Source organism: Colias philodice, chromosome 25, assembly GCF_061535455.1.
Source record: "Colias philodice isolate Cphi_HAF_F1 chromosome 25, ilColPhil1 Martin Lab GWU primary, whole genome shotgun sequence".
Classification (NCBI taxonomy): domain Eukaryota; kingdom Metazoa; phylum Arthropoda; class Insecta; order Lepidoptera; family Pieridae; genus Colias; species Colias philodice.
This window is the reverse complement of record NC_143110.1, coordinates 6,007,113-6,033,610: the sequence shown is the minus strand read 5'-3', so window position 1 is coordinate 6,033,610 and position 26,498 is coordinate 6,007,113. Positions and strand designations below refer to the sequence as shown.

The window sequence follows — 26,498 nt, the reverse complement described above, 5'->3', positions numbered from 1 at the left end:
AATGTGTTGATTTTGGCGACAGCGGTTTTCATACGAATTATGACATTTTAGCACTTCTATGTGTCTTGTTATTTAGATTTCTATGATCAGTACAAACCATTAATCAAAATTAAGAATTTTAAAAAATGTTCCTGTTATGGATTTGTCTTTAATCTAACATTGTAAATTGAATCTATTTTAGATCTCTTAAAATCTAGTTTGGTAAGTAAAATTTGTGATTTGGGAGCACAAATGTGGATCAAATTTAGCTTTTTATTTCGTGCCAAATATATTCCATTAATTTCAATGAAAAATCAAGCTTATTAAACATTTATATAAATAAATAAACAGCTAAAGGTACTGTCATTCAAAGCGCCACTTTTTTGTTGTTTATACGATAAAAAATACCGTAACATGTCATATTCGGATCTCTTGGAAACGAAAAACATACCTTCTACCATCTATAATAATTACCTAAATATAAATTATATTGTGATTGATAATAAATATCAATAGTACCAGAGTTGACATATTATTCAATTCGAATCTTTTATCCGTGATAAAATGATATATCCATGTAATAGGGATTATTCTGAATGTTAATGAAATGATTAATAATTTAAAAATTCATTATTAATTCAATTTTTTCCAAATAATAATTAAGTAGATTTCTGTATTAATTAATATAATTTCAGAAAGGGGTTTTTTGAAAAGTAAATGATAAAAGATTTGATTATTGACTTTTCGTTTGCATACGACTTACCAAGTTAGTGACTGTTTTTTTAAACCACTCAAATTACAAAATTCAACAATGAATCACGTAAAAACGGTGTAAATATATTTAAATTTTACGAATTTGTGAACAGTGTAAATTAAAATTAGCATGAAAGAGAATATTTTAAAGTGATATTTTTGTTAACAACCAAAAGGGATTGACGAAATACGATGTACCAAGACAATATTTTGAAATTGAACGAAGCTATTATATTATATTATTCATAAATAGATTATTTCTTCCGATATAACGCAACAAACAATAATTTTAATTAATTTGAAATATAAGGGTAGAGTCTGAAAATAAATCCACAATGTTCATAATATTAATATGTAAATGTAAAGAACATATTAATTGAATTTGATATTTTTGGTTTTAGGGCATTCAAATGCTTTGTAATTATAAATTTATAAAGAATAGAAAAAATTGCCGAATTGGTCAGGCGTCCGCTCCGGATTGGCGTGAAGGACGCTGGTTCTATTCTTTATAAATTTATAAACATATTAATTAATATTTTTTTCAATAAAAATATATTATTTAGTATTTAACATTTACCATTGTCTAAGTATAAAATAAAAATACATAATGGCAAAAGAATCATCATAGGAAATTGAAGTTGCCGGTAGAAAATATTCCGATTAACGCCTATATTTTTTTTTTATAAAAATACGATTGATAAATATTTTTATTATTTTTGTCATTATTGTAGCGTCATTTCATTCTGAAAAGGCTATTGATATTAATAATATTCGATGTACATTATATTTTGAAATAGTTTATATTCAAATTAGCTCATATTTCGAAATAAATAATGACGTTTTTATTAAATTTTAACTGTTTTTAATTATTAATATACATCGTAGTTTACATTATCGTTTACTTTATATTCTTAAAAGAATAGAAAACGGTGTTCATCAATGTAATATTATGAAATATGTACTTGTTTTCGATATTATTATATACATACTTAAGTATTTATAATTATAAATATAATGTATTTGTGTGACTTGTGTGATAATTGATTGTTATTATTACGTATAAAGGTAGTTAAATAAATTAATTCAGGTTTTACCGAGTAAATTTAAAGGGCACTAATTTTTTTATTAAAACTTTTGTAGGTAGTTGAGACTCACTACAGTATGCATTTTTTTCTATTAAATAACTACAAGCATTTATAGTTTTTAAATACTGCCACTGACTATGCAGTTTTATTGTCTATTCTGTGATAAGGTTGCTCGATTGCTTGTGGTATTTAGTCATGTTTTGTCTGTTATTTCCGTACATTATAATATATGTATTATGTGCAGCAATTTTATCTGGTCGATATTTTTTTAAGTGTTAAGGCGCCAATTATCCAAATTTTAAGTCTCCTTGATGAATGTTTTCGAAGAAGAGACATTTGAAAATTAACGGTTTATTTTAAATAAATATAATCCGAATGTCGTTTTTTCCATAGAACAGAAATAGACTTCAACGTTTAAACTAGAATTGCCTATACAGGCTAAATTTATTGCATCAGAGTTGTTTCAACTTTCCAGATATATTTTAATGAGTAACTAACGATGCATTAAATATCTATTTACAGAACAATTCCAATAAAAACTAATTTTCACAAAAACATTCTACAATTGAAAGTTAACCATAATTATGTTCATGTAGTAATTTAAGAAGGTACGCATAATAATGTACATGAATTTAATTGATAATAGACGAGTAGATTTGAATTATTTCTATATTATTGTGTAATAATTGAAATGGTTAGCGTTACAGTATTAGATTGTTTAGCATTGGATGCTTCCATTTGTGTAAATAAGATTTACGTACTTTGTTAGAGATTTATCATAAAGTGGAAATATATTGATTGGTCTGATACAGATTGGTTTTATTTTCTCCGTTCCCTCCTTAGGCCGCGTTTCCATCTGCAAGAAAACTTCCGCAAGAAATGTCCGACAGTCCGTCCGAAAGCAGCTTGCAAGTCTAATTCCGCGTTTCCACCTGCAAGTAGACTTGCAAGTTACTGTCAGACAGACTGTCGGACATTTCTTGCGCAAGTTTTCTTGCAGATGGAAAGGCGGCCTTACACTAAAACCGAAGATTCCTACACGCTTAACTACATACAATATACTTTTTCCTACTACTTGAGTAGGAAAAAGTTATTCTATATACTACTACAAAAAATTGTACACATTAGAAATATTAACCACCACTGCTTAAAAAAAATATAAATATTCAATAATTTGTAAAATAAAAAGTTCCAGTGCCGAATAATTCAACGAGAATGTTTCGAAATATTTCACAATATTAATTGACGTTGCAAGTTGTCTACTCATTTAAACCTATCCCATTTACTTAATGATAAATATTAATCTACCTAAATTAACAAATAACGTTAAGTGTATGTATAACTATTTATTATAATTATTATCGTATTTATGTATTTATTTATTTCATTATTTTTATGTATTTTATATTACTATTAGTAAGTAGTTAGCTTTGTATATGTTTATTTTGTACATTTTTCAATGTGTTAGTATTGCCTTATTTTTGCTCACCCACATCATATTGTTAAATTTCCTCTGATTGTTGGGTTGCCTGGTAGATATCGCTACCTAGCGATAAGGCCGCCCTTTGCTGTTTCTGTAGTATTGTCTTTGTTATGTGTATTTATGTATTTTTAATACAATAAAGTATAATAAATAAATAAATAAACGTTATGTATGAAATCCAATTTGATAATAATCACATGTTTACGTATTTTGTACGTATTATTTGGCGCTATTTTATTGACCGGTTTGTTACGGAAATGGTTATCCAGCCATAGTACTCCTTTAATCTACAATTAAGATCTTTTTTCTATTGAACTTTTTAAACTTGTACATCATAAATATTAAAATAAGAAAGTTCAGAAAATTTAATAGCATATGTGAGCTTAGATTATGCTTAGACTACATTTCCGCCCGGGGCTTCGCCCGCGTTTTCAAAGGAAAACCCGCATAGTTCCCGTTCCCGTGGGATTTCCGGGATAAAACCTATCCTATGTGTTAATCCAAGTTATCCTCTATATGTGTGCTAAATTTCATTGTAATCGGATCGGGTAGTTTTTACGTGAAAGAGTAACAAACATCCATACATCCATACTTACAAACTTTCGCCTTTATAATAGTATTAAGATTAGACCAAGATTAGACGCACATAGATCTGTGATTAGACGTATAACTTGACTTGGCAACACTGAAAACATATTTTGACAAATGACACATGAGTAATTGAGTATGACACTTGACATGGGAAAAACATCGAGGGCAATCAGCAATGCAAAATAAAAATTGCGTCATCAAATGAATTTCACAACAAATATTTTTATAATGAAAAGTTAACAGTAAGCCTATCGAAATTCGAAATTATCAGTGCACAACATACTCTCAAGGAAAACTGAATAGCTGTGGCGCGAAAAACTGTAGTCAATAGCTTAGCTGCAAAATATACCAAGAAGGTTTCAAGGAAAAGGTTTCAGTGAAGTGAATTTGCTTTATTTTGATGATATTACAAGATATCAACAATATGCCTCCTGTTAAACGCGGGAGACGAGGTCCCAGCGACGCAGACGATGAAGATGACGATTATAGAAAAAAGAGGGATAGAAATAATGAGGTAAGGCTATTTATATTTTACCAAATATCTTTTTTATTTGCTGCCAGCTGGTATTTAGTAAATTAACTTCAGTTTATAGTTAAACTAGTAGTAGTAGTCTAATACTTTGGTTCTACGAAAATGTAGCCCCTTTATATCCTTATTGCTAAATCTACTCATTTTTACTTAAATGTACCTAGAGGCCAAAGGTGAAGGTAAATTTTTATTTATTTATAGGATATCATTGTTATTGAGTCTTATTCAATGTGTAATAATTTAAAACTTGTTTTTAGTTAGTAAAAAAGTCTACAAGTGGTGCATATTTCGATTAATTTTACTACAATATAATTCTGTAAAATAATTGTCTTTGTATTCAATTTCAGGCTGTCAAGAAAAGTAGATTCAAGTCAAAACAGCGTACACAAGAAACATTCACTCGTGTCAACAAATTAAAAGCAGAAAACCAAATGCTCGAAGAAAAAGTCAAAACGCTATCAAAAGATCTGCAATTCTTAAAAGATTTGTTCATGGAGTATGCGTCTAATGCAAAAGACCCTAAGTTTGCGGGAATCGATCTACAGAAGTTATTAGAAGATGTACCAGATGATAAAAGTAATGGCAGTACAAGTAAATCATAAAATAAGACTAACAAGTAACATTAAGTTTGTACGTCTACATTTTTAATGTAAAGACCACTATTCACATGGAAAATTTAACTATTAATTAACAATTAATATAATGTGCACCAAAAATTATGTTGTCATACAATTTCCTATTTCATGCAGCACCAAATATATGATAAAATGTGATGAAGTGATAGAATTCATTTTAAAAGAAATATTTAGCCTCTGTCTGTTTGTGAAGCTCTACCATTTTATAACACTATGACTGTATGTATCAATAACTTATTAAAAATTATTTTTCATAATTCTAGATAAGAAAAGAAAATAGGAAATCCAAGCAAGAAATGCTGCAGAGGAAGATTCATTCCTCCATGGTCCAGGATGTTCCAAACAAAAACATTTTAGTTTTGTAGCAAGATCATTTATAAAATATAATTGTTTTCGATACATTTATTGTTAATTTCATAATTATTATAATCATATTAATTAATTCCGTGACTATGTACAGAATATATATCAACAATTTGTTAAAATTTATGTTACCTCTTGGATTATAATTAAAGGTATTTTGTAAATATCCATATCAAGTTAGAAAGTATGTGAATATCTTGCCTGCTCAAAGAATATTCTTTTAATGTTTTCTATCCCTTCAGATATGAAAGTCTCCAAATGTTTAAAAGGGATGTCCCAATAAATTGACTATAAGTACAATCTTTAGATGTTAGCTGTACATTTTATTAAATGTATATAACCTAGGACAGGTATTCACTATTCAGTTAGGGAGCATTCAAGTATTACGTAACACAATTTTTGAAGATTTTTTACCCCCACATTTTTTTTTTCCTTGTGACACATGTTTCTGTACCCCAGTAATGCATCGTAACGAGACCCCCAAATTGCACTACCTAATACTTGGACGCCCCCTTAAAGCTAAAATGAAGAAATATTATCTATGTAATCATATAATAATCTATCAAACTTTGACCTATTTGTTTATTTCCTTTTATTTTGTATGACATATTGATATGAAAACATCACAATTGATTCAACACAATGTGAAATTTAATTGGCTTGTATAATTTATAATGTTATGAAATTGATACTTAATGATTTTATTTGTCAATGCATTTAATGAAATTTATATTTTTTGTAACTTTATCAAAGGTGACTGTTGAATAGTTAGTAGATGAATTATTTTACAATTATTGTTTTAGAGAGAATAAAATATTGACACAGAAATTGCATTTTTATTTTTTACATAGTATATTGTTAATTATTATGAAAGCGATTTACATCCATTAACCCTTTCCTTCAGTAGTTTTAGAAAATATGAACTGGTTATTTTTTCTTCGAAAAAGTAACTAGGTAACTAAGTAGTGCAACTTGCAAGTAGTTTTTAGTAGAGACAAATGAAAGATTATAAATTATAATGTACACAAAATGTTGTCGTCAGTTTATAGACATTGCAAATTATTACTTTTTTGTTGCTAGCTAATGAACAATTACTTTTAAAATCCAAACATTGAGTAATAACTGAAAACTACTAAAAATCTATTATCTATAAGGAACAAAATCTTGGCTAAATGCGAACCCAAAACTACGAAGTTTCATCAAATATTTGCAAGCTCGCACCAACAAAGTGCATTAGGGTAATTCCGGCGACGGGGTTAATACCTATGTGTACATGATTAATGCGTAACTAGTGATTGATTGAGATTGATTCACGATATGACCCATTCGTTCACGATACAATAAAGCGATGCTCTAAAGTGTTTTTCACAATTTTATGAAATATTTACCCCACAACAGAAATTCCCCCAATGCACAATACACTTCTAGAACTTCCGATTAGAATCGCATTAACTCTGTACCTAGTTGCTCTGAAATCATGTCAACTCTAAGTTGACATGTGTTACTAACTACTGTTGATTAGTGTTGCCAACTCAGTGGAATTTCCACTACATCTGGTGGTTTAGCTCCCCCATTTAGCGGACAAATATTGGTTTTAGTGGCTGGTGGATTTTCCTAGTGGTTTAGATGAGTTCAATTAGTGGTAAGGTACGACTTTCAACCACTAGAAAGATTTACATAAATACTCAAAAAGAACGACTTGAACTATGTGAAATAATGAATATGAGTTCTGAGTATCATTGAGTGATTATTTGAGTTCTGAGTAATTTTAAAATGTAAGAAATATATCCACTCTATATTATATGTATAAATCAAGTTTTTTTAAGAAGATAGGTACAATTTCTAATTATTTTGTGTTAGATAAAATTGCTTAAAAGGGCAGAAATAAAACACCAAATAACCAATAACAATATATTGCACATATATACATATATCCACATTGGACAATTAAAAGTACATCACAATGAGCTCTATTTCCAGACGTTTATCACACCGTCCGCGGACGAACTGACCAAGTAACATTTGTTCGCTTCTACGAGTGTTATATCCGTGATCGGTGCGGTGTGATAGAAGGACCTTGATTCTACACTTCTATAAACATTATCTTCAGCGAGAGAGGGAGGTGTGGACGGGTTTGATTTGCAGCACTCTTGGATTACTGTCGTCCCATCGATTATTCTACTCCTGTAACAGAAAATGTATATTTAGTTTTATAGCATTCAGAAGCCTCATAAATATTTCTTAATGCTCCACTACAAATATAACAATATTTTATTTCTATCATCCTAAATGTACTGTACAAGACAGAGAGACAAAGTTTTATTTTATTTATACAGTAAAGTGGTCCTTCGAATCGGATTAGAAAATCAAATAATTATATCGAAAGATAAGAAAATCGACCATGAGAAGATCGATAATTGAAAGCCGCAAAAAGCACAGAAAGTTGGTTGGGCGTGTGGGTCCCCATATAAATTTGGTTTAGTTATGACAATTTCAATGCGTTTCACTTTTTTTTTAAGACTTATACCTATAATTTCCCCTCTCACCTATACTTGGGCGCATGATGCTGGTCGTGAGGCGCATGGACCAACACGTGCGAGTCCTCTGGTTGGCGCAGGTCCCACAACCGCAGGCGGAGGTCCGACCCGCCTGTTATGAGGAACCGTCCACCGTCACGGCTCCCACTGTACGCGGCTGATATGTAGTGAGATGCCTATAGAATTGGAATTCATCACTATTGAACGTCGTAAATACTATAATCACAACTATCACTTGGAATTCATCACCATTGAACGTCTTAAATAACAACTATTTGATCACCACGACAGTGAGTCGGAACTGATCGCCATTTATAATTATGTATTAAAATCATCTTTACACTCCATTTTCTAAATTATCAAAAAGATGATCATTTTAGGATCATCGTCATTTTTCATCACCACTAGCATAGTTCATAGTGTAAAAAGGCTGTTGTATAGTCACTTGATGTGTTTGCTAAGTAGTCACGAAATTTTAGTTTCTAATGAGACAAATATGTATTGTACTCGTATATGTGTTAAGGCGATTACGTTTGGTGTAATGTGTAATGTACGAGTAAGCTCGACTACTTTCTAGGCTGTATAGTGTGGTCGCGGAAGAATTCCAACCAATACCCGCGGCCCCATCATTAAAGCGGCTCGACGGAACACAGTGGGGTTTTAGTCGGTAAGAATCCAACATAACCCACGGCTCCTTCCCCGGGGGCCGTGGGTATCTTTGGAAGATTTCCCCACTATAAAAAAAAGGCTGTATAGTGTAGTGTGCAGTGTGCAATGTGTGTAGTGTGCAGTGTGCACTCACACTAGTATGTAGTGTGTAGTGTGAACTCACTGGTGCCGCATAGTGCAGCGGTGGGTGCGGTGCAGTAGCTGGCCACAGCGCGTGTGTGCGGTGCGCACTTTCCACGCACCACGCACCCGCATCCCGCCCCCCCACCGCCCATACTGATGACCCGCGACCGGAACCGACTATGCGACGGATTCGTTCAGCTGGTGATAGGAAAATATGTTCTCATCATCATCATTAAGTGTTACGTTACTCTAAAGGACTTAAATTGCCCATTGAACGAAAAATTAGCTCGTAACCTGTTGTGGTCAACATAAAAGAGCCACAAAGTGAAATTCGTGTTATAGTTAAAGTAAATGCTCACAACGCGTTATGGCAATGAAGAAATGCTACAGCGCGTTCTGAGCATTAATTTGTTGACCATAATGCCGGTCATTCACATTCGCGCAAATATACTAAAACAAAAGTGAAATTTAAAAAGTTTCATAACTGCATAAGGGCAAATAAATGTACAGCGTACATATAATAATGGATAGAAACGTTCACAACAAACAAACACATATATTTAGTCATTAATATAAATTAGAAATAGATGTGGTTCTAGTACAGAACCTTGCGATACTCCATATTCGCTGCATATGTTCTATTGGTATGGCTGTTGTTACTGTTACTTTTATTGTAACAGTTTACTTTTATTTATTTTTGTAGCGGAAACACATGGTTTTCTATTTTTTATGTTATTCCGAAATCAATCTAACACAATACTACCTAAACCATGAACTTCTAGTTGTTTTAACACTATCAAAAACTTTTGACGTGTCAAAAAATATAGCAATTGTTGTAAATTTAACGTCAATGTCTTTAGTAATAGTAGAGCAATTTTTCTGAAATATTGATTGATATTTTATTACTACATTATTCGTGTGAGTGTGTACAAAAAATACTACTCTATCGTCATTGCCTCTATTCACCCAACGCTTTGTGAAGAGGGCCCACAACACGCAACAAAAGAAAGTTTTTTCTAAATTTTTTCTAACTACTCTCAACGCATTTTTTTTTAATTTTTGCTATTTTTTCTAACTACTCTCAACGCATTTTTTTTTAATTTTTGCTAACTACCCTCAAATACTTACAATTCGGATGTCTAACAGTAGTGATAGGCAGTTGGAAGCGCAGATCCCACACGCATATAGCACCACTAGAGGTACCAACGGCGAGGAAGCCCGCACTATTCGCGTACAGACAGGTGTACACGCCTTGTTTTAAATCGCCTTGTAGTTTCCACGCGTTACCTGGATAAAATTTTTTCTTTAAAAAAAAATCTCACTCACATTAGATATTGATAAAATATATAATATAACAACGATAAGATTGAAGACCTGACGGCTGACGTAAATTAAATTTACACAAAAACACGAAAAATTTTGCGAAAAAGAAATGGAATAAATTGGAACAAATCATCTATAAATGAATGAATGAAAATGTTTAATTTTTTGTATTTGAATGAATTGAAATATTCAAGGCATGCCAATTTCAAAATCACAATTTATAGAAAAAATTCAATACTACATTACTCATACATCTAATAATAGAACATACCAGGCGCCCTCAAATCCCACCCCACTATCGTAGCATTGAGCGTGGCGTAAGATATCACGCCAGCGTGCACGCCACCTGCGCTTGCGCATGAAACGCATCCACCTTCCACGCTCGTTTCTAATTGGCGGCATTGAGACAGCGTCATACGGGATGATCCTGTATCTAATCTGTTTGAAAGAAAATCGAAAATTTGGTCCTTCGAGTCGAAAAAAACAAAAAATTACAATAAAAATACTAGACTCCAGTTAAAAATTACATTCGAAAAACAAGTATTTTAAAGTAGAACTACAAGATGTGTGCCTGCGTTTGCGCAAGGTAAACACCCGTCTTGCACGCTCGTTTCTAACTGACGGCATTGAGACAGCGTCATACGGGATGATCCTGTATCTAATCTGTTTTGACAAAAATACGCATTTTAAAATTTCGTCCTTCAAGTACAATAAAAAACGTGTATGCCGTAAAACGGGACGAGCCTGTATCTAACCTAGTATAAGAAAAATAGGCATTTTATTTTCGAATTATGTCCTTTGAGTCGGAAAACAATAAATGACAAAACATAATAAATGGTAGTCATTAATTAATGACAACTAAAATTTGGTCCTTCGAGTCGAAAACATATTTATTATAAAAACATACACATTTTTTAATTGAAATTAGTTTTGTGCACAATTAAAAGGGCAAAAACACCGTATTGTAGCGTCACTTAGCTATGGCGTTTCTTTTCACGTATACAATTTACCTAAACAAAAACAAATGTAGGTATAGTTTATCTTTCAACCAACTTTTTTTTTGCTTTATTCACAATTATGCTTTCTTGAAAGCGGTAATAGTGCATTAATATCATGATGTTGAAATAAATAGTCACCTACCTCATCTAGCTACCTTACTTCAAAACTAACTTACCTTAATAAATATTATGTAGTTAAAATAAAAAGTATACCTATCTCACTTACCTACCTACCAAACTTCCTTACCTATCTACCTACCTACCTACTTACTTAATTTCCTTATCTACCTACCTGCCTAACTTACCTCAGAACAAAAATAGATCCCTCTTGAGTGGCTGCTACTAAGGAGTGACCTCCCTCACAAGCCGCCAGCGACATCACTGGACCCGCACTGCGGTTGTACATCGCTTTTGACCTGAAATTGTGTATCAATAATTAATAAAAAAAATTTTTTGTTAATAGACATAGGAAAAAAAACGTGTCAGAAATGAAACTTCTTTGGCAAGATTCAAAGATACCAAAATTGTCGTCTTACTCCCTGACGTGACGGTATTGCCATGACGCGACCTTGAAATTTTATTCTCGATGTGCCATAAAGTATAAGTTTGCATGTGTGGATGCCAAAAAAAATTAGTCAAAAATATTTTTGGCTGGCAGTATGCGTGCGAGTGTGTGCGTACTTTTGTCCGCGTATTATGTGTATGTGTGTGTGTGAATACATGTATTTATGCATGTGCATATTGTGTGCGTTTATATACCTATATATGTACCTATATTTGTGTGTATTATACTTACTTATTAACATATACGTGTCCCTGTAATCTAGCTGCGTCCCATAATCTCACAGTACCGTCGTCTGAACAAGAGCCGAAGAACGACGGGTGCGCGGGTAGTCGCACCATTTGATTTACACGCGCTCTAATAATAATAAATAATAAAAATAATAAAATAAATCTTTATTTGCCAAAAACATTAAAACTTTACAGAAATATGCATTAATATTTCAGTTTGCGAAGAAACAAGCCTTATAGATATTGTTAATACGCTTGATTTATATCTACTTACATCTTATTGGGAATATTACGGAATACGGATATTGTATGGGCTGCTGAGTTGATATGATATCCCATACACTCCTTTAGTTGATAAATTGATAGATTGATAGTTTGATGATGTAAAACAAGTTATTGCTTTTGATCACTTTATTGTTGATTGATACTTTAAACTAATGATGATATAAATGATTAAATGATATTTGATAGTTGATAATGATATTAATTGATATAGCGCGTACACCCCGAGCGCTTTACACGAGCCGCGAGCGCAGATTGACTGGGTGAAGATGTTCTTGTCACCATAGTCCATAATGAAATAGGATCATGTAAAGCGCTGAGTCAGGATGTACGGCTAGCCCGTACAGATATACTTTTTAGAAAGGGTTATCACTAGATGGCAAAGATATTTTTTCATTTATGAAATTAAATAAGTTTTTCCTAATCTTATGCGGTATTTATTATATTTAAATGCAAATAAATAAAAAGTCATACTTATGTTCATGTAGATAAGCAAGCAATTGATTCCCCGGTCGCCATGTTGGAGGCGGTATTAATTCGTCACTGCTTTCTATCGTAGCATCTTGACTCCTACATAAAAAGTACAAAACAAAAATTAAATTAATAACTAACAATTAACTAATTTAAGTTACCATTTATTACTATTTTGCTTAGAAAATAAATTTTTTAGACAAGTTTTAAGGAAATTATTAACCTATAATTAGTTTTTTTGCCTCCTGATCCATCCCTGTTTTACTGAATTTAATTTACATAAATATAACTTACCTTAAAGACTTCTGAAACTTCTGCTGTGTACGAGTTATTAAATTCCGCAGTTCAACTCTACAGGGTGCCATACTATCTGGAATTCCAGAATTTATGATAAATTTATACTTCTACCCTCATTTTATAATTTTAATTTATATTTGTGTTATTCGTAAAAATTTGATATAGAAACAATTCAGATAAAGGAATATGTATTTATGTATTTATTGATATAGATTTTTTTTTGTTTTACACTTTTTTCTGACATAATTTTGAGATGTGGCCTTACGGGGTTTGTAACAGTACTCACAGTCACATAGACCGCGTTTGTTATTCGTAAGGAAGACAACATAACTTATTACAACCAGACCAAAATAACTTATAACTATGTTAAAATACAAAGGCTAGTGACTAAAGACCGATCTTTTTAACAACAAGGTTCAAATTAAAAATCATTCATTAATGTTTTCGAATATTTCACACAATAAAATCTAGTACTACATCACACATCTCAAGATAAATACATTTAAGCTAAATTATTGTAAAAATACTCACATTGAACATAACTAGCACTGTGCCCCATCTGCGAGTGTTGTGGCGCGGACGCAGTGACGCTGGCGGCCACACTCGCGGCCCCGCCCACATTGCCCAGCGCACTTGTGCCCACCGACTGCGTTATTGAGTCTGGCCCTGATATATTATATAGTTTTAGGGCTGATTTTGATTGGCTTGGAAGTTTTAACCAAGGCTTGATTTTTCAATCCTTGGTTAAAACTTATTCGTTGAATCTATACTAATATTATAAAGCTGAAGAGTTTGTTTGTTTGTTTGAACGCACTCATCTCGGGAACTACTGGTCCGATTTGAAAAATTCTTTCGTTGTTTGGTGGCCCAATTATCGAGGAAGGTTATAGGCTATATATCATCACGCTACGGCCAACAGGAGTGGAGCCGCGAGGGTGAAACCGCGCGGAGCAGCTAGTAATGTATAAAACTACCATTTTAAAAACGTATTCAAATTGCCCGTATTTGACAGTTTACGTGACATTTTATTATTATCGTGTAATACTTTATGGAACGGATAAGTTTTATCCAAGCATTGAAAAATCGGCCCTTAAAACCATGATTGACAACTGGCTTCCACTGACAGTGCCCGCTTAAACTGATTTATATCAAATCATGCGACGATATCTATACCCAGTGGCCACGCACACATGCATCTTGTGCTTGAAGAAGTTCAACCGATTCGCGCGGTTGTGATTTACTCATGTGTTTATTTATCATACTTCTTACTAGACACCCTGTATAAAATATGAACAAACATACATATACATTTTTTGAACTTACCTTTACCAGCTGCCATTTCATGTGTCTGGCCGAACATGTGCTGCCATTCCGTGTTCATATGAGGCTCGTGTGGTATACCAGGTTTTGGAGGTTTCCTATCAACAAACATTATGAATAGGGAAATAAATAATATTGAAATTGTGTTTCAATCCGGCTCGAAGGACCGGACCGGACCAACAGCACAATTCAACCACATTTCAAGTACTTATTAAATTTAAACTATAATTTTAATTCAAGACGGCGAAGGTTATATAGCATTACAGAAGATAATGAAACTATCGTATATTAACATTACAGTTTAGTCTACTTTTTCACTAGTAATTTTTTTACAATCCGGCTCGAAGGACCAAGCGAAAAAATTTTACTGTACCTACAAAGTTCAAAGTTACATTAAACAGCATTACATTACATTAATAAGGAATGATTACTATACATTAAATTATCGCAACTTATTAAGCATTTCTGTTTAACCAAACTACCCTCATTTATCACAAATTTAACACAATCTTACCGATTCTGCGTGGAAGTGTACATTTTATCAGTCACATTGGCTAACGTGTCTCCTACTCCTGTATCAAGTTGCACGGAACGAGAGAGACCACTTCGAGATAGTATGAGACGGCCTGGTGCTTCTGTTATATGCTGGAATTATTTATTTTAATAAATAACCATATTAAGAATTCATGCCATTAATGTCGATTGTCAGTACGTTGGATAAGTGAATTCTAAAAATATTAATAGGGGAGGCGCCTGAAATTATATACGAGACACGCCAATTTCTTATTCAATTAATACGAAGCAGTGAAAATCTAGATCCAAAATCGAATTATAATGCAAAAATATATAATAATATATGCAATAATAATATGCAAAAACTACGCAATGGCAAAATCTATGGAAGCATTGGACAGTTTTTATACATTCGGATTGAGTTAAAAATTAACGATTTGATAGAAATAACGATCGTAAGATATTAATATTCCATGTGGGCTTTTTAAACACTTTTACACTCACAATCACGCACACACACACGCAAATATACACACACGGTAAATTCACTAAGACTTAAATAATAATTTAGAACTAACCTGCGTAGCCGAGCTTTGTATTTTAATAAGATGAGCACTCATTGCTAGTAATTGATTTTCTACATGCTCAGTCATACCTGTAAATAAAATATTATATTCAAAAATAATATTATAAGATGAAGAGTGTGTTTGTTTGAACGCGCTAATCTCAGGAACGGTGTTAGATAGCCCATTTATCGAGGAAGGCTATAGGCTATATATCATCACGTTAAGACCAACAGGAGCGGAGCACTGAGGGTAAAACCGCGGAAGACACCTAGTATTCAAAATAAATACACAATATTAACGATTTAGTAGGGAATTGTTGGGAGAAAAAAATAGATTTAAAATAAAGTAATAACTTACCATCAGATGCTAGTCGCCTAAATAAATTCTTGAGTTGTTGTCCCATTTCTGAGTATTGTGGTATCATGCCTTGCTTTACCTAAAAACATAAATATTTTCATCTTGTTAGATTAAAGATCCATAAAAATATTTTTTTAAGTAAATGAGGTCCGATTTGAAAAATTCTTTCGGTGTTAGATAGCCCATTTATCGAGGCAGGCCAACAGGAGCGGAATACTGCGGGTAAAACCGCGGAGCACAGCTAGTAACGTATAAAGTTCCAACATTATGAGGACCACGTTAGAGAATCGACGTTAAATTCTGTAAAAATCCGGCTCGAAGGACCAAAAAAACAAAGAGGAGAAATGTTAATTAAATAAAGTTACTTTGAATAAAGACAAAAACAGTAAGAAAAAAATGTTGTGTGGTTTTATGAAACCACGGTAAAAGTGAAACTGTTCGAACGGTTCCGAACACTGCTTTGTGTAGCGCATGTCGCGTGACGGTCGGCTGCCGAGTAGGTATACCTACTCGGCAGCCGCGATACACGCGACATGCGCTACACAGACCAAAAAGTTTGAGACGATGTAATAAAAGTTTCACTTTAAAAATTGGTTGTTTGTAAAGTAGGTTTACGATCGAGATGTTTACGTGATAACGTCTTATTGGTGGCAGCGCTCGAGATGAGACGGGAGATCGGTCCGTCTCTCTCTCGTTATACCTGCGATCGCGCTCGTGAGGTTTTGGTGTGACACAAGTTTCTGAACATGTCACACGACTAAAACGATTTTAAAAACGTTATCACGTCAAAATAACTTACCCGTAATCTAGCGTTCTTCCTTTCCCGTAATGTTTGCACTAATCTATCGACATCGCCGTGCCTTAATACAGCGTCTAGAACTTTCCTAGGGATGGGTTCCGCTAGACTCTCTAGCAGTAGCTCAGCTCTTTCTACCTGAAAATTTGTATATTAGATTTAATATGACTGATTAGTAATTTCAAGACTTAATTTTAAATGGCTATAAATTGGAAATAATTTTCAAATTTAGCTTGTGGAAAAATACGTCCTCTTTTTTCGATTTTTTTCGACTTTTTAAAAGAAATATTATTATTTTATATTATTTATTAGAAAAAAAATAGAAAACCGTTTATAGCAAGGCAAATATATCAAAAACAAAACTAATCCCCTAACTTTTTTTCTACCCTCTATTTTCAATTAAAACGCCAAAGTCATAGAGAATATGACTATTGACAATACAAAAACAGAAATGCTACCTGTATAAGTTTATGTTTAAGGTGCGGCCACACTAGCGGCAGTATCTTGCAGTTCACATCTATTGGGTTTAGCAGATTCGCAACGCATGCCACTAGACCGCATACTTCATGGCGTATCTGCAAATTTGCATAATTATTATAAATATACAAACAAATAAAAATATCAAGTATTAATTAGACTACCCTCTCTAACAAAAATAAATCTTCTTTCTGTTTTGTGAGACTGAAACAAGAATTCATTATAATATTCATTATATTGGTTGAATTTTTTTTAACTTAACTGTGGATTACAAAAACCATGGGTAAATACCATTTTAACGGACAATATCCATATTATACTTCTTTGAAGTGAAAATTCTAAAATATGCTGAAAGCCATTTTCAATGACAGGTCATATTTTGTTTTTAAAACATTAATTTAAACTTACCCACAAATTAGGATGAGCCAAATAAACAGCGCTTTCAGCTAGAAGCGAACATAGCGCTTGTTTTGGCAATAGTCCTAATTCAGCTAAACTGCTACTAGCTCTTATAGCTTTTGCGATTATCCACTCTGATGGGTCCGTGAGACCCTGCAAAATACAAATACAAATCTATATATACATATAAAACTCAAAGGTGACTGATATAGTGATCTATCAACGCACAGCCCAAACCACTGGACGTATCGGGCTGAAATTTGGCATGCAGGTAGATGTTAGGACGTAGGCATCCGCTAAGAAAGGATTTCCCGAAATTCTTGCGGGAACGGGGAACAACGGGGATGCACGTACAAAGTCTAAATCCGTCTAAGTCCAATCTCTACCAAAATTACGATGGCACAATCTCTTCTCCTTCCTCTCCTCGATTTTTCCGATTCCTGCTATCCTGATATTTATGAATATCAACTGGACACCCTTGAGAAGCTTCAAAATTTCTGCATAAGATTCATTTACGGTTTACGCAAGTTTGACCATGTTTCAGAGTTCAGGAAAAGGTTAAACTGGCTTCCTATTCGTTATCGCCGGGATACTCACGTGCTTCATCTCTTATACTGTATACTATTTAGCCCTAAGACTCCGCCGTACTTAAAAGATAAATTCAATTATTTAAGTTCTAATCATTCTATCTCGCTTCGATCTACTAATCTGTTATTATTAAGTACTCCTATCCGTAGTTCTAACTTTTTTAATAATTCCTACACAGTGCGCGCTATTCAGCTGTGGAATGCGTTACCTGAAAATATCAGACGTGCACAATCACTCTCCTCCTTTAAAAAGCTACTTAAAGACTATTACCTATCCCAACAGTAGCTTCTTCAATTTTCTGTTACTACATATTCTTTTTTTTTTTTCTCCCTTGCTTTCCTGTTTGCCTTCTGAAGCCAATCATTGTTTTATTCATTATATTTATTTGAGTTTTATTTTTATTTTTCTTTTATTTAGTATGTGTATGTATAGGTATATATGTGTATATGTATATATATATATATATTTAATATTATATGTATTTGTAGTATTGTATCTATGATTATTGTATTTGTTTATTTTTATGTAGGTGTATGTTTATATAATTATATATTTATTTTTGTTGTTTTTGCATTAATACTCTGTTTGTATTTTTGCACTATCCCATAATCTTCTTGCATTTCCTCTCCCGCCAGGTTGCCTGGTAGAGATTGCTGTTTAGCAATAAGGCCGCCTTTTGGGCAAATTATGCTTTTGTATTTCTACTTCTTTTTGCATACTATTGTTTTCTCATATTTTGTTCAATAAAGAATTATAAATAAATAAATAAATAAATAAAGTCGTGGGCGGAAGCTAGTAATATTATAAAGCTGAAGAGTTTGTTTGTTTGTATGTTTGTTTGAACGCGCTAATCTCAAGAACTACTGGTTCGATTTGAAAAATTATTTCGGTTTTAGATAGCCCATTTATCGAGGAAGGCTATAGGCTATATATCATCACGCTAAGACCAACAGGAGCGGAGCAATGCGGGTGAAACCGCGGGGAACAGCTAGTTTCTCAAATATAAGGAAAAAAACATGCCTTCAAGCCACACCTCCGCGCCCGTCGGAGTGGGGAGCGTGAAGATTTTTCGTTACGGAATTTCTGGATTCGGTCCCCGCGCTCAAGGCCCGCGATAGAAGCTATGCAATAGCTTAACTATATCTTTCTTACCTGTTGCAAAAGAGGCAAGAGTATAGGTGCAGCATGTTGCCCCACATATGCAGCTACCCCAACCACACGTTCAAAGAAACACCCTCGCAGGGCTACTTCCTCTTTATCATTGAGGAATGTCACCATGTGAGAGAGGATCACGTCGTTTGCTGAAAAACATTTTTTTGAAGTGAAACTTCTTTATCGGGGTTGGAAAAAAATTTAGTGTAACATTTTTTGGTTACGCGTGACATTTTTCCGTTACGCGCCATCTTTTTCTTATCCCTACCACGTGTGATTCAAAGTATTTCTGTAAAGTTGCATATTATAGTTAAATAATTTTTTGAAAAATAAGGTCAGAAAGAAGTTTCACTTCTTACGTGTGTACTAGTACACGCACACATTTTTTTTTGAGTTTAAATTGTTCTAGAATTAATTTTATCTAGATCTGGTGAGATGTGTCTAATGAATTTCGATAATGTTTACAAGTTTGTAAAATGGCTAAGATATATTGGCTGTGATAAGAGCAAAATCGGAGTGGAAATTGTAGGTCAAAGACCATTTAAAAAATAAATTGGAACTCGAAGGCTAGAGAAATTAAAATGAAAGGAAAAGATATACGATTATATAATAATGGCCTTTTTATTGGCCCTTATATTATTGAAAACATGATTTCAGCTTTTTGATTAATTTTTATTCAGTTATCTTAAATTACAAATAATATTATTTATCTTTGCAAAAATAATATGTTTCTATCAAATGAAAGTGAGTAACATGCAGTATACAGTATACATATATAATAATGAAATCAAACCTTTCTGCTTCCCGAAGAACACGCAAAGTTTGGTGATACCGTTTTCAACTAAAGCCCTTTTCACCACTGCTTGAGAATCTGTAAGTAGATACGATACGGTGGATCGTACCTGAAAGAAATTATATATTATGCTTGTTATATTAAATACTTTTCATTTCGAACCAATATAATATGTACGTAGGCCAAAAAATCTATTATATATAACTGCAAAATAACAATTCAATGCAAATATGAACTTTATATTGTTAGTAATAAGGATAGAATTAGCATAACTCTAAGAAAATACTTTTTAACTTTAAAGACGTTATATTACATACGTCAAGACCATAGATAAAACTACAGTAGACTCACCATTTCATGTAGAGCAGACAATTCGGTTTCATAGTTAATATTGGCAGCTTCCTTGTCCACCATGTTTTGAGTTTGGTCGAGAAACCGTACCGCTGTTTCTGCTAATTTTGCTGTTAGGAAAATATAAAAATGATATTAATTATTATCAATATCTTGAACCTAATAGTTTATTTGGAACAGTGGTTAGTGATGTGGACCACTGCGTTATACTTATTGGAGGTTTTGATCAAGTTTTGATGTTATTCGTCGGTTTTATGTGCCTAACGTCTACCGTCACTTTTGGTCCTTCAAGCCGGATACTAAACTTTAATTGTATATACATATTGCATTTTCTTTAAAAATTTACCAGTATATAGGTATTCTAGACAGATGAAATAAATATTGAGATTAAATATTTCGTTAAAATTACCGGGAACACGTTGCAGTCCTGCTGTGGGGGGACTACACACACCACACGCACTCACCGATGTTGTTGGCGTACGCGATGCGCACCGGCAGCGCCGGGTCGGAGGCGCGCGGCGCGAGCTCCGGCAGGATGTACTCCGGGAACACGTTGCAGTCCTGCTGTGGGGGGGACTACACACACCACACGCACTCACCGATGTTGTTGGCGTACGCGATGCGCACCGGCAGCGCCGGGTCGGAGGCGCGCGGCGCGAGCTCCGGCAGGATGTACTCCGGGAACACGTTGCAGTCCTGCTGTGGGGGGGACTACACACACCACACGCACTCACCGATGTTGTTGGCGTACGCGATGCGCACCGGCAGCGCCGGGTCGGAGGCGCGCGGCGCGAGCTCCGGCAGGATGTACTCCGGGAACACGTTGCAGTCCTGCTGTGGGGGGGACTACACACACCACACGCACTCACCGATGTTGTTGGCGTACGCGATGCGCACCGGCAGCGCCGGGTCGGAGGCGCGCGGCGCGAGCTCCGGCAGGATGTACTCCGGGAACACGTTGCAGTCCTGCTGTGGGGGGGACTACACACACCACACGCACTCACCGATGTTGTTGGCGTACGCGATGCGCACCGGCAGCGCCGGGTCGGAGGCGCGCGGCGCGAGCTCCGGCAGGATGTACTCCGGGAACACGTTGCAGTCCTGCTGTGGGGGGGACTACACACACCACACGCACTCACCGATGTTGTTGGCGTACGCGATGCGCACCGGCAGCGCCGGGTCGGAGGCGCGCGGCGCGAGCTCCGGCAGGATGTACTCCGGGAACACGTTGCAGTCCTGCTGTGGGGGGGACTACACACACCACACGCACTCACCGATGTTGTTGGCGTACGCGATGCGCACCGGCAGCGCCGGGTCGGAGGCGCGCGGCGCGAGCTCCGGCAGGATGTACTCCGGGAACACGTTGCAGTCCTGCGCCGGGAGCGCCTGCACGCACCACACGCAGCGCGTCACGCACCACACTGCGGCAGCACGGACGCGCGCTTCCGGTGCGTGCGAGAGGTATATCTATGTTCAAAAAAAGAACATGCCTCTATTTGGAATGGTATGATGAAAGGAAGGTACATCTGTAGCTAATACTATATGTTTTTCAATTTGTAGTGGCGTGACACACATACTTAGGTATATTCACGTTTCGCATGAAATACCAACAATCCAAATCGATACAAATATACAAATTGATCGTTGTCTGTCGCCTAAATCAGCAAATAGAAACAAACTCACAAGTCTGATTTTAAAAGAACACAATTCAATTAGTGGTGGTGAGGAACCAACAATCCAAATCGACAAACTGTCGAATTTGTTGTTGTCACCGAAATAAGCAAATACAACAATTTCCTAAGTCTGATTTTATTAAAATACCATTAACGCATGTTGTAAATAAAAACGGACCTAGAATAGATCCTTGTGGAACACCCATAAGTAAAACTGAGCACGGCGTAATTTAGCCTTCTAATGAAACTTTAGAATTCGGTTAGATAAATAGGAAGCTTGAGAATAATTCTTAATATCAAAACAATGTCCTTTTTTATAAATTTTTGTGTGCGACATAATCGAAAGCTTTAGAAAAATCGCATAAAAACACGTATTGTTTTCGTTTTATTATATAATTACTTTTTCTTTCTTTATTCATATTGTGGGTATAATATAACGAACTAAACTAAAAAAGATACTCACAATATAAGGCAATATCCTGTCCAAAATAGTTTCCGAACTGGAATTTTCACATAGTAGCTGCAATATTTCCAAACACTGCAACTTCGACGTGCAATGATGCAACCCTCTAATACACGACGTGACGAGCGAAGTGATCAATATCAACCCTTCACTGTCTGGACCTTTTTCAGGTCTTTCCGGCTGTTTTTCCACTTCTTCCTCAAACTCTGTCACATTTACCGTCATTACTTTGAATTCTTCCTTTGCTAATGTGTCTATTTCAACCTTTTGAGTCTCTGTGGTCTCCTCGACCAGGTCCTGATAGTTTTTCTCGTCAGAGGGTTGAGTGAAGATTTTAATTATGTTCTTTATGTCTTGGTGGATACGGCTTATTTTCTCGTCCGCGGGTAAGATGGGTTGCGCTGAGAATATCAGCATGTACGATTGTAAGAACGAGTAGAAGTATTCTGGGAATAACCTGCAATACAACTTATTGGTTGATAATTATTCTATTTTATATATACTTTATACTTCTGTAAAATATTTAGATGTCAATTGTCAAATAAACATTATCACATTTTTCTCGTAAATTTAAAAAATCTGAAAAATCCCATAGCAAAAATATTAATGAAATATTTATGCAATTAATATATTATTTGCAATCACAGAAGAATGACTTATAAAATTCAGGATTTAAAAAGAAGAGAAAAACACTGTATTCTGATTCCAAAATTTTAACTACTTATGATCCAATAAAAGCACTCACTTGCCCCTAGCCTCATCCAAATAAATCTCAGCGCTTTTCCTATCCTTAGGGTTCCGTTCAGTCATAGACCGTAGTAGTTCCTGTAAGTCTTTATCACAATTATCTGGTAATGTCATTGTTGGTGGACGGTCTTCTCCATTACGATACGCTAGAAGACCTGGCAGGTCTAACGCTGGAGTACCTTCGTTCCAGAGCTCTAGCAGAGCACAGCTGTAATATAATATGGGTTGAATATTTAGGAGGAAATTTTTGAAGTGAAAACTTCTTTAGCAGCGTTGAACATTTTTCTGTAATGGGTATAAAAACTTAAACTCGGGTCAGGACACGTGACCTGATCGAAAAAGCGTAAGACGGATACCATTCCAAAATATCAAACATGCTCAACGTTAATAATCATGTTTTCACTTCTGCCGGCACTCCCGGAGTGCAACCCGTCTTTTTTTTATTAAAATCTGTCTGGATTACCAAGTACATATATTAAAAAAAATGTTGGGCACATTCATATAGTGAGACAGCTTAACTACTACAGTAAATGAGAAAAATTAGGTTTATGCGAGTTCTTGTGTTATCTTTAGGTATGAATTTGCATATTTGTAGATAATAACTTTTCTATATTTTGCCGTTAAATAGTTAATAGTGACCAGTAAAAAATACCCTTAAATGCATAAAAATACTTACCCTGTAGAAAATATATCCATACTTGGCACTAGCTCGCCAATTTTACAAGGCGATTCACTGAGCAATAATCCCGCCATTTTATCATCACCCTAAAAATATTTTCATAATATTAAATGCATACGGATCATCCAGACTGTATATGGAAAACTAAAGTAGATAAAAATACGTCGTAAATAGTTGTATTAGTATTATAATAAGTAACGAATATTAATAAAAGTTTTTTTTGCAAGCAATATGCATGAAGTTGGGAAGTAAAAATACATTTAAAAAAAAATATACTTTGTTGTTTTTTTTTCTACGTTTTTTTACGTAATCAATCATTCCATATACCAAATGTGGTATACTACAAAATCTATCTATAATATTGACAGACCTTGTGTTTTATTTCTCTGTGTGTTTTTACTTTTTAATATACTCACAGCCTGTCTATTATGTGGATCGGGTGCGCGCACAAATCTCTCGGGAGCAACATAGCACAGTCGTCTCCGAGATGTATCAAAGAAATAACTAAAATCAGCCGGGTTATCGTCAGGAAGGAAGGTTGGCTTGAAGGACGCTATGTCCGTGAGTAACACCCATAGCCAGGATGTTACCATTATGTTTTCTAGCTGAAAGTGTAAATTTATCGCTTTAATAAACTAAATCTTAATACACAATAACTAACTGACTTAATGACTGGCAGGCTGATATATCTATACTAATATTATAAAGCTGAAGAGTTTGTTTGTTTGTTTGAACGCGCTAATCTCAGGAACTACTGGTCCGAATGAAAAAATTCTTTCAGTGTTAGATAGCCCATTCATCGAGGAAGGCTATTATAGGCGAAGGCTATAAAAGGAGAGGAGCCACGCGGGTGAAAGCGCGGAGCGCAGCTAGTTAACAGATAAAACTACGATTAGATCATCCAAATGTAAGTTTTGCACCATACTGACTGTACATGAGACTGAGATATAAGAAAAGATTTTTAGAAATTTTCAAGAAGAAATTGGACTCCATCTGGTAAGAGTGTGTCTTGTAAAATAAGCCTCACACATTTTTTTTACAGAATATTTATTGATGTATCAGACATTGATTTTATTCTAAATATTACTAAAACAGTGTATTTTTTTATTGACAGACATATCACCTATTTGCTATATAAATAATCACATACCTTAATATCACCATGACAAATACCAAGTTTATGCATCCTATGTAATGCATATAGCACTTGAAATGTAATCCATTTCTTTTCGAGCACAGTGAGGAAGGGACGTGTGGACATTCTGTCGTAGACGCTGCATTTACAGTATTCTCTTATTAGCAGGCCAGCTTTGTCAGTTAGCTGAAATGTTTTTTTTTATTATAATAAAGGGAACATAACAGAGACAAAAATGTGTTTTTATAAATAGAAGATTGGGAATACAAATTTTGAATTCATAGAACATATTATAATGAAAATTTATTGTTATAACAAATAATCAGAATGATATCTTTCCTCTTTAAAACAAATAATTTCATTTAGATGTTATCTTTTTCTTCTAGAAAATACACACACAGTACATGTACAGAGTGACTTGATATAGGTATAAAAGTTTTAAAACGGTGAAATTTTAGCTCATTTGGAACAAAAAAACCTATATCAATTCCACCTTTATACATGAAAGCAACCAAAACATTCCTTAGTGTTGAGTTCTGAGAAAATATACACAATATATTTAACACATTAATTTACTCACAATGACCCTCTGAAACGGTAAACAATTGAACGCAGAAGCCAGCTGCTCTTTTATTTTCAATATCCTCTCCTTATGTTCAGCTAATGGTAATGAAGGATCATGGATAGCAAATACTTTAACCACCACCAAACCTTCTCTGGTGCGAGCTCTGGCCACTTTGAAAAACCTTGTCGAGCCGAGGCTGTAAATAAAACATACATTAGAATTTAAATATGTGTTGTTATAATCTAGTTTAGTCTTTGGTTAAATATGAAATTTATAATGAAAAATCTGTGATATAAATGGGAATAATTTAATATTTAGGAAGTTAAACAATATAGTTTATTTTACTTTTTATTAAATGTGTAATACATCTACAATAAGCAAAAGGTAATTTGACTTGGGTCTATTGCATTAAAATATAAAAAAATAGGTCAATGTTTTATTTTAATGGTTTAATTGGATAATGAATAATAACAAACTCTATCTACATAACTACAGTATTAAAAAGGATAACGTATTTAACATTGGTATAATACAATTATGGAACCATGATAAATATAGAGCAAAAACAAAGGTAGAGAACAAAGAATAAATACATTGTTATAAACACACATAACATACCTTTGGTCAAAACAGAGGTCGACATGATCACTCAAATAGTGCTCCACAGGATAAATCTGCGAGGGCGCAATGCCCACAAGTTGATTACCCATTTCGTTGTTTCAAAACATTTAATTAATTGCAATCACTTCCTACAAATAACTATTTCATCCAAATCGAAGTATTCTAATATATTACAATAGGCACAGGATGTTCTTTCTTTCTCAATGACTATTAAAAATAATTCCTGAGTATAGTTTCTAAACTAGATCTAGATCTAGAATTTAAAATAAAATTGCATTATTGCATTTTCGTGTTTTGACTTTCGCCAGAAGGTAAACGGTATTTGACAAGTGACATAGACAGAAAAGTGACAGCTTTCAGCTGTTAAAATAAACATTTAAAATGTTGCTATTT

At 34.2% G+C, this 26,498-nt stretch overlaps 3 protein-coding genes and 1 long non-coding RNA gene across 6 annotated transcripts in view; 3 read left to right on the top strand and 1 right to left on the bottom strand.

The window, feature by feature from the left end:
- Window positions 1–2,626, top strand: part of LOC149477432 (uncharacterized) — a 72,037-nt gene extending 69,411 nt beyond the window's left edge. For both annotated transcript variants that reach the window (XM_089710706.1, XM_089710705.1), the window contains one exon: window positions 91–2,626. The gene's annotated coding sequence lies outside the window, so the exon portion shown is untranslated. The remainder of the gene's footprint in view (window positions 1–90) is intronic.
- The window catches only part of LOC149477429 (uncharacterized), a 79,336-nt gene that overhangs the window by 36,799 nt on the left and 16,039 nt on the right, over window positions 1–26,498 (top strand). The window lies entirely within an intron of this gene.
- Window positions 4,032–6,242, top strand: LOC149477431 (CCAAT/enhancer-binding protein gamma-like). 2 transcript variants are annotated; one of them, XM_089710667.1, is made up of 3 exons: window positions 4,032–4,405; window positions 4,768–4,996; window positions 5,319–6,242. In XM_089710667.1, the coding sequence occupies exons 1-3, from the start codon at window positions 4,292–4,294 to the stop codon at window positions 5,333–5,335; spliced, it is 360 nt and encodes a 119-aa protein (XP_089566793.1). In that variant the 5' UTR covers window positions 4,032–4,291; the 3' UTR covers window positions 5,336–6,242. The 2 variants fall into 2 exon arrangements, with proteins under 2 accessions (XP_089566793.1, XP_089566792.1); XM_089710666.1 differs by lacking the exon at window positions 5,319–6,242 and having other exon boundaries at window positions 4,768–5,257.
- Vps15 (vacuolar protein sorting 15) lies at window positions 7,316–26,439 on the bottom strand. The gene is made up of 28 exons (XM_089711001.1): window positions 26,103–26,439; window positions 25,500–25,680; window positions 24,935–25,105; window positions 24,201–24,389; window positions 23,782–23,870; window positions 23,104–23,313; window positions 22,359–22,815; window positions 21,497–21,689; window positions 20,223–20,332; window positions 19,872–19,980; window positions 19,079–19,227; window positions 17,348–17,491; window positions 16,921–17,037; window positions 16,466–16,600; window positions 15,667–15,745; window positions 15,322–15,398; window positions 14,745–14,875; window positions 14,234–14,328; window positions 13,442–13,576; window positions 12,908–12,983; window positions 12,617–12,712; window positions 11,865–11,987; window positions 11,374–11,484; window positions 10,342–10,508; window positions 9,876–10,034; window positions 8,788–8,945; window positions 7,965–8,131; window positions 7,316–7,602 (listed from the first exon to the last, which is right to left on the bottom strand). Exons 1-28 carry the CDS (start codon window positions 26,192–26,194, stop codon window positions 7,389–7,391), a joined length of 4,134 nt encoding a protein of 1,377 aa, XP_089567127.1. The 5' UTR covers window positions 26,195–26,439; the 3' UTR covers window positions 7,316–7,388.

Excerpts from the sequence above, each read along its gene's own strand:
- LOC149477431 (XM_089710666.1), top strand. The coding sequence starts at position 4,292 with ATGATATTACAAGATATCAACAATATGCCTCCTGTTAAACGCGGGAGA. Across the intron at positions 4,406-4,767 it reads AGAGGGATAGAAATAATGAG|GCTGTCAAGAAAAGTAGATT; the intron begins GTAAGGCTATTT and ends ATTCAATTTCAG.
- Vps15 (XM_089711001.1), bottom strand. The coding sequence starts at position 26,194 with ATGGGTAATCAACTTGTGGGCATTGCGCCCTCGCAGATTTATCCTGTG. Across the intron at positions 21,690-22,358 it reads ACAGGATATTGCCTTATATT|ATATACCTCTCGCACGCACC; the intron begins GTGAGTATCTTT and ends TTTTGAACATAG. Across the intron at positions 8,132-8,787 it reads CGCTGCACTATGCGGCACCA|GCATCTCACTACATATCAGC; the intron begins GTGAGTTCACAC and ends CCAATTCTATAG.